The sequence below is a fragment of the Budorcas taxicolor genome, chromosome 5, assembly GCF_023091745.1.
Source record: "Budorcas taxicolor isolate Tak-1 chromosome 5, Takin1.1, whole genome shotgun sequence".
In the NCBI taxonomy this organism is placed as follows: Eukaryota; Metazoa; Chordata; class Mammalia; order Artiodactyla; family Bovidae; genus Budorcas; species Budorcas taxicolor.
The window spans coordinates 163456730-163463675 of NC_068914.1; the positions used below are offsets into that span (position 1 = coordinate 163456730).

General features: G+C 56.6%; 1 protein-coding gene and 1 pseudogene across 1 annotated transcript; one reads left to right on the plus strand and one right to left on the minus strand.

Moving 5' to 3' along the window:
* Window positions 1-2831: 2831 nt before the first annotated feature.
* On the minus strand, window positions 2832-4311 carry ODF3B (outer dense fiber of sperm tails 3B). The gene is made up of 6 exons (XM_052641220.1): window positions 4203-4311; window positions 3910-4113; window positions 3539-3643; window positions 3332-3453; window positions 3091-3231; window positions 2832-2948 (listed from the first exon to the last, which is right to left on the minus strand). Exons 1-6 carry the CDS (start codon window positions 4309-4311, stop codon window positions 2832-2834), a joined length of 798 nt encoding a protein of 265 aa, XP_052497180.1.
* Window positions 4310-6730, plus strand: LOC128048280 (mitochondrial fission factor-like; annotated as a pseudogene).
* The last annotated feature ends 216 nt before the right edge of the window (window positions 6731-6946 follow it).

The following is a 6946-nucleotide window of genomic DNA, read 5'->3' on the forward strand; positions in this document are numbered from 1 at the left end:
TTGCAGACCGGCTGTCCACTGCTGTGGGGGCTATGTGTGGGCGGCTAAGGGGTCTGCAGGTGATGGAGATCCTGGAGCTTCCTGGGAGATGTGGGGGAGGCTGACACTCGGATCAGTCATGAGGGATCCTGAACATGGACGGTCAAGTGCCCTATGTGATGGGATGACAGGTGCATCAGTCAAGTCACCCTCTTGAGTGGGTGGTCAGGCATCCTCTGATGTGGGACACTGACGCTGGCTTTGGGTCAGATCGCCTGTGGCTGTGTGTTCATAGGTCAGGGGTCGTTAACATGCAGGAGGCAAACCCTGGTCAGGTCATCTGTGATGAATGGCAGGCTGTCGATGGTGGCTGTCGCATCTCTTGTTTCGTGCAGGAATGCGTCTGCAGGAACCAGCTTCCTGGACCACAATACAGCACCAGCAGCCCACTCACCCCCGCAACCCTTGTATCTGGCCAACCTCCCCTGCAATAGGGCTCCCAGTGACTCTCAGTGGCCTCTGATCAGTGACCCCATCATTGACCCTGACCAAGGATTCATCAGCAACCTTGACAGATGTCCAAAATCATGACCAATGACAGGACTGGTTCTGATAAGTTCTCACTAGTAGCCCATCAAATATATGGATCAACATCCTATGGCCCAGTAATGATTGGTCAGAGGCCCATTGGTTATTTAAACCAAGTCCCTATTAGTGAGTTCTATTAAATTTCCATTGATGGTCTTGACCAAAGTCCAGTGACCCATGAGTAACTGATCAATATCCTCCCTAGTGATCCTTCAGAGATTCTGGCCTGTGTTTTCCATCAATAACCAAGATCGATGACCAGTTAGTAGCCTGCCTGTACCTGCCTTGGTTTCTGGGTAACAGTGAATTCATGAATAGACTCCAGCTTATCCAAGGTACCCCCATGTACCCCATTATCATCACATCTATTGCTAACTTACACAGGCTGGGCAAGGATGCTGAGTACACCTGCAGAGTCACTTCCCCACCCCCATATTTCTCCTCACCATCCCTGGTTAGGCCTCAGCTGGAGTTAAGCATTTACTGGTTTTTCCAGTAATTGTGTATGGATGTGACAGTTGGGACTATAAAGAAAGCTGAGCACTGAAGAATGGATGCTTTTGAGCTGTGGTGTTGGAGACGACTCTTGGGAGTCCCTTAGACAGCTAGGGGATCAAACCAGTCCATCCTAAAGGAAAACAGTCCTGGATATTCATTGGAAGGACTGATGAAGCTGAAGCTCCAATACTTTGGCCACCTGATGCGAAGAACTGACTCATTGGAAAAGACCCTGATGCTGGGAAAGGTTGAAGGCAAGAGGAAAAGGGGATGACAGAGGATGAGGTGGTTGGATGGCATCATCGACTCGATGGATATGAGTTTTGAGTAAGCTTCGGGACTTGATGGACAGGAAAGCCTGCCGTGCTGCAGTCCTGGGGTCACAGAGTTGGACACGACTGAGCGATTGAACTGAAGCTGAACTGAGCAGTATAGTGGGTGTCCAGCTGAGGAGGGAATGGAAAATAAACTGTCCTGGTGCCTATTGCTGGGGTCACAAGCCTGGGGGCTGGAGGGAGAGGAGTACCCAACTCTTCTCTTGGGAGTCCTGTCTGGGGAACTGAAGGAGGAGAAGCTGGATAACTTGGTCTTGTTATTGAGGGCTGACGTGAAGGGAGATTCAGGTTCTGTCCTGGGGAGTGAGAAGCCTGGGTCCTGCCTTTGGGGGCTCTGTCTGGGCCAGGCTTAGGTCAGGACCTGCTGGTGGTTGCTTGCCTCTTGAGGTCAGAGGTTCTGCCCTGGAGAGGAAGTTTCTTCTAACCTTGCAGCCACAGCCAGCCAGGGCAAGTGCCAGGACTCTGCCCTCAGGGCATTTGTCCCCAGGCTATTGGCACCAGGCTTCTGGCCATGCCAGCTGCTGCCCAGACTTGGCCAGAGCTGGGGTCAGCACCACAATCACCAGATGGCCAAAAGCATGGCCCACAGGCATGGGTAGTAAGGTGGCGGCAGCACAGAGCGGGTGTTCCGACAGCAATGGGTTATCCTCGGTATCAAGGACCGTGGTGGGGCTCTGCAGCGATCCTGGGGGCAGGAAATTTCTGGGCCTGGCCTCTGTGTCGTGAGGTGGCCACCCCTCCCCACATAAGGATTTGCGCGCCCTGCGTACCCAGTCCAGGTCAGTACACGAGAAGCCCTTTATGTCTCCTTGCTTCAGGTGGGTCAGCCCCGCAGCTGCTTGGACTCTGGCTCCCTCCTCGGGACTGGTTAGCAGGCGCGGTGCGGGGGGGGGGCCAGATGGGGCCAGGGGGCCTGGGGTCACTGGGGCTGCTACTACTCTGGGCTGCAACACACACCTGGTACCTGTCGCCGCCCTGCGTCCGTGTCGCTGACGCCAAGTGCACATGTCCCGACCCCGGGCCCCTTTCTCTTCTGTGTCCCCCTCTCAGTGTCCGAGTTGGGTACGCCTCTCCATCTGACAGTTTATTTTCCGTTCCCTCTTCACCTGGACCCCTGGTCTCGGCCTCACAACCTGACCCCGGGCAGGACCCCTGTCCTGTTGGGTGGCCCTCGTCGGTTCTTTTCGGATCCCAGTCGGGTCTGCCTGGTCTTGCGGCGGCTGAGAGCCACGGGGACTGATCGCTGAGCCTGAGCCGCGGAGGGGCGGGGCCCCCCGACGTGCGGGGCTCTAGGCCAATCGCTGCCTCGGGGAGGCGGGACGACTGACGCACTTCTGTCCTGACCAATCGCGAGGGCCTGCGGGAGCCTGGACTCCGCCCGCCCGCCGTCGCTAGCACAAAGAGGCCGACACGCTGCTGGCTCCAGAGGTTTTAAGAAACATCTGCGGGGCAGCGCCCGCCCAGCGGGTCATCGTCCGCCTCGGTCAGCATCGGGGCCAAGTAGTCCGAGTGCCGGATCCCGAAGGTCCAGCCGCGAGGCTTCCGGTGCTGCGGACCCAGGAGACGTCGCTGGCCTAGTGCTGTCTGCAGGCCTTGGGCTCCCGGCCCCCAAACTCGCCCCTCTGACCCTCGATCCCGACCCGGGCCCCTTTACCCGCCTCCGACCCTTGACCCTGAAACTGCAGACCACCTGGTCCACGTTGTAGGCTGCAGGGCCGGGATTCAAGGTGTTGCCTCGAGGGAACGAAGTCCGCGGCAGCATCGAGAACTGGGGGGCCCGGGGCTTGTAGACCCCAGGGTTCACCGCGTGGTAGGCGCAGGGCCCGGGTGTCTGCGTAGGGTGGGGGCAGGAGAGGCGCTGTGTCCAGCTTCTGGGCCCTCAGATCGCCAACCCCTCGCCGCGCCCCGCGCCAACCCCCCACCTCCCCGACCTTGCTGAGGTCCTCGCAGAAGCTGCCCACCGCACTGCGGCCGTAGATGGAGTAATTCGGCGCCGAGACTTTGCCGACTACACGCGGGCCCAGGAGCGAGGGCATAGAGTAGGTCCCGGGGCCTGCGGGGGCCAGTGAGGGTGGGTCTTTGCGGACTAGCCGATGTCCCCGCCGCTGCCCGTCCAGGGTGGGCATTCTTGGGCTCACCTGGGGTTTGTGACTCCAGGCGGAGGCCCCAGTTTCGGGGAGCGATGGTGTGCCGAGGCGCGCTGGGGTACGCCGCGTTCCCGGCTCGCTCCGGGAAGTACCTGCCTGCGGGGCAGACCGGGGCGTGGGCCAGAACTGGGTTGGGGACCTAGTGGGGACCCGCGCCAGAGTCCAGGGATTAGGGGGAATCCGAGCCACGATATGTCAAAACCCGGTGAGGCTTGGAGCTGTTTGGAGGTCCAGAAGTGGGCGGGGAGGGGGACTGAATTTGGAATGTTAGGCTGCCCAAGGGGGACTCGGGGCGGTGGCGGGGGCGGTTCCCGAGGGGAGGCGACTAAGCGTTCGGGAAGCCAGGGCCCCAGGTTCCTGACCCGGTCCGGGAGTGAGGAAGGGCGCCGCGTGCCTCGGGCGGCCGAAGATGGAGTACGCGGGGGCGCTGTCTAGGCCGCGCACGGTCATGCGAGCGGGCACCAGGTGGCCTGGCCCGGGGCTGCACGATGTCTGCTGTGCCGGGAGGCGCGCGCCGAAGGTGAAGGCCGGGGCGCGGGGCCGCGACGGATCGTGCATGATGTAGCCTGCCGGGAGCCCCAGCATCACCAGGCGCCGGCCGCTCCCTTGCCGGACAGCCCCCGCCGGCCCCCCGCCCCCGGCCCGCCGCTGGTACCGGTGCTGGGTGGTAGCTTGTACTTGGGCCCTGGGCCGCTGTAGAGGGCTCCGATGGGGCCGCGGGGCCGGTGCGGCCGCCACGGGCCGACCCAGACGTCCGAGCCCATGGCGCGGTGGGAGCGCTTGCGGCCGGCAACACCTGCGGACAGAAGGTGGCGGCTCCGGCCCCTCCGCCCCGACTCCGGGGACGCGCTCCCGGTTCCCTCCAGATGGGCCCGACTCCGGGGCGGGGCCCGCGCGTATCCCAGATACCAGAGAAACAAATGGCAGCTTTCCTGGCTCCAGAGTGGCGCGGGGCAAGGACAGCTTCGAGGCCATCTCCCGTCCCCCAGCCCCAAAATGAGTTTAGTAGAGGTGTATGTGCGCGCGCCAACTTTGGACGCGGCACTGCGGGAGTGGAATTCCCAGGGGTTCCGGAGAACTGAGATGTTTTAGGAACACTGGGGGAGGATAACGGGGCGAGGGGGAGATAAGGGGGTACCTGTTACCCGAGGGGGCCCCGAAGTGGATGCACTGACCTGTTCCTGTGTCTCTTGGCTAGGAAGGCAAGGTGGGGTGTCTGGATCCCCACTGCTGCAGGGCCCAACTCCCAGACCCCATTGTGTCCGGGTCGCGCCTCCTGGCAACCGGATTGACCGTCCCACCCGGCCCCGCCCCCAGCCTCTCCTCCTGAAGTCCGTGGCAGCGGCAGGCGTCCTGCAGGCTGGGCCGGGACCAGAACTCGGTCCACAACCGCTCCCCAGGCTTCAGTGCTCCCATTCCGGAAATAAGTCTGCAGACAAAACCAAGTGTGAGAAGAAAGAAATCAAGCTCAATTTAATTGCTATGTGTAGAGAGAACTTTACCTCTATTTAAACGCATGGAATGCAAAAGCAATCATGTACTGGGCCACAAAAAAGCACACAATTCACAATTAGTAGATATAAACTATTATATATAGGATGGATAAACACAAGGTCCTTCTAGATGGCCCACGGAGCCATATTCAATATCCTGTGTTAAACCATAATGGAAAAGAATGTAACAAAAAAAAGGAATATCTGTGTGTAGTTGAGTCACTTTGCTATGAAGGAGAGATTGGCACAGCATTGTAAACTAACTATACTTCAGTTTAAAAAAAGAGCCCATACAAGTTGAATAAATAGATATAATAGGACACGTGATTTGATCGCAATTCAAAACAATTCTAAGCAAACAGTATAAAATGTTTTTAAAAATGGTTAAATACTTAGAAATTAACAAATTATTTTTGAAAGCTAGCAGCCAGGAGTGCCGAGGAAGCTGGAGGGCCGTGGCCCTTGCCGGGGACCTTCCAGCGGGCCCAGGGGGATGAAAGTGACTTGAAGTCCACACAGGCATATTGAAGCACATTAAAGGATTCAGTATGATGCACAGAAGCAGACAATGCCAAAATGCAAGGGCTGGTCGAGGCACACTCAGTGAGTGGGGCAATGTGCCCTTCTCCCGCTGCCGAGATGGCAGGAATTAGCTGGAGGTGTTGGTCAATGAGAGAGGGTCCCGGAAAAATGAAAGAGAACACCACCAAGTGCTGACCTGGAACAAGGATTCCAAGGAGTTTCAAATGCTGTTGTGATTATGAGGTTCCAGAGAGAAACGCTGTGGCAGGAAGACATTCCAGTCAAGACCAGCAGCTCATCACCTTATACAGTCATCTCCCTTTAAGCCTCTGGCACTAAAATCACCACCTCCTGTGGTTATGCTAAGTGAAAGACAGCTATATTTTCTGAATTTAGAAAGACCTCCTCCAAAGCCTCAGAAATCTGTGCAGTTGGTAAGCTAAAAAGAGATCGCTTTATGAGAGAAAATGTGATGTGTGCGTGATAAGTGACTTCAGTCGTGTCTGACTCTTTGTGAACCTATGGACTGTAGCCCACCAGGCTCCTCTGTCCATGGGATTCTCCAGGCAAGATGGAGTGGGTTGCCATGCCCTTCCCTAAGAGATCTTTCTGACCCAGGAATCGAACCCACATCTCTTAAACATCTCCAGCATTGGCAGGCAGGTTCTTTACCACTAGCACCACCCGGGAATCCAAAGAAAGAAAATGCTGTTGGCCGAAATTGACAGCTGGTCAGAACTGACTCCATACCTGTGTTTCCTGGTGGGTCTGCTGCTGCCGCTTCTGACCCTCATCTTGACACGGTCAGGTGTGCATTTCAAATATAGATACAGCGGCTGGAGGAGCTTTGGATGATGTCACTCTTGCAGGCGCAGCTTCATTAAGATGACAGATAAACTGAATAGATCTACAACTTTGGGAAGAGAAGAACAAAGGCGTGCTAAGAGAGAAATGGCCATGTATCCAATTACTGTAGTACTCTGGCTGCTTAACAGCTGGCTCTGGTTTTGCTGCTCAATTCTCAAACAATATTGCCTCCAGAGCTGGAACTATAGAGAGGTTGTAGAAGTCTCTGGTTTCGCCTTTGCATGGTGTGTTGTCCCACAGCCTGCACCTTGCAGATGTGTTTCAGAAAGGAGGGGAGAAAGACCTCTATTTGCAGAAGTGAAGGTGCATTCCATCACTTGACTGGATTTCCCTTTAACCAGTTCTGCCATGCTGCTGCTGCTGCTGCTGTTGCTAAGTCACTTCAGTCTCGTCCGACTCTGTGCGACCCCATAGACGGCATAACACCCACTTGAAATTCTCCCTTGGCATGTTTTGTAAATAGGAGCTAGGTTTAAAAAAAATTTTTTTTAAGGATTTTTTCTGCCTCATCAGTTTG

Bases quoted from the DNA above. Each gene is read 5' to 3' on its own strand.
- ODF3B (XM_052641220.1), bottom strand. From the start codon at position 4,311: ATGGGCTCGGACGTCTGGGTCGGCCCGTGGCGGCCGCACCGGCCCCGC. The intron at 4,114-4,202 runs GTACCAGCGGCG...GGCTCCCGGCAG, and splicing joins CAAGCTACCACCCAGCACCG to GCTACATCATGCACGATCCG. The intron at 2,949-3,090 runs GTGGTCTGCAGT...CTGGGTCCGCAG, and splicing joins CAGCCTACAACGTGGACCAG to CACCGGAAGCCTCGCGGCTG.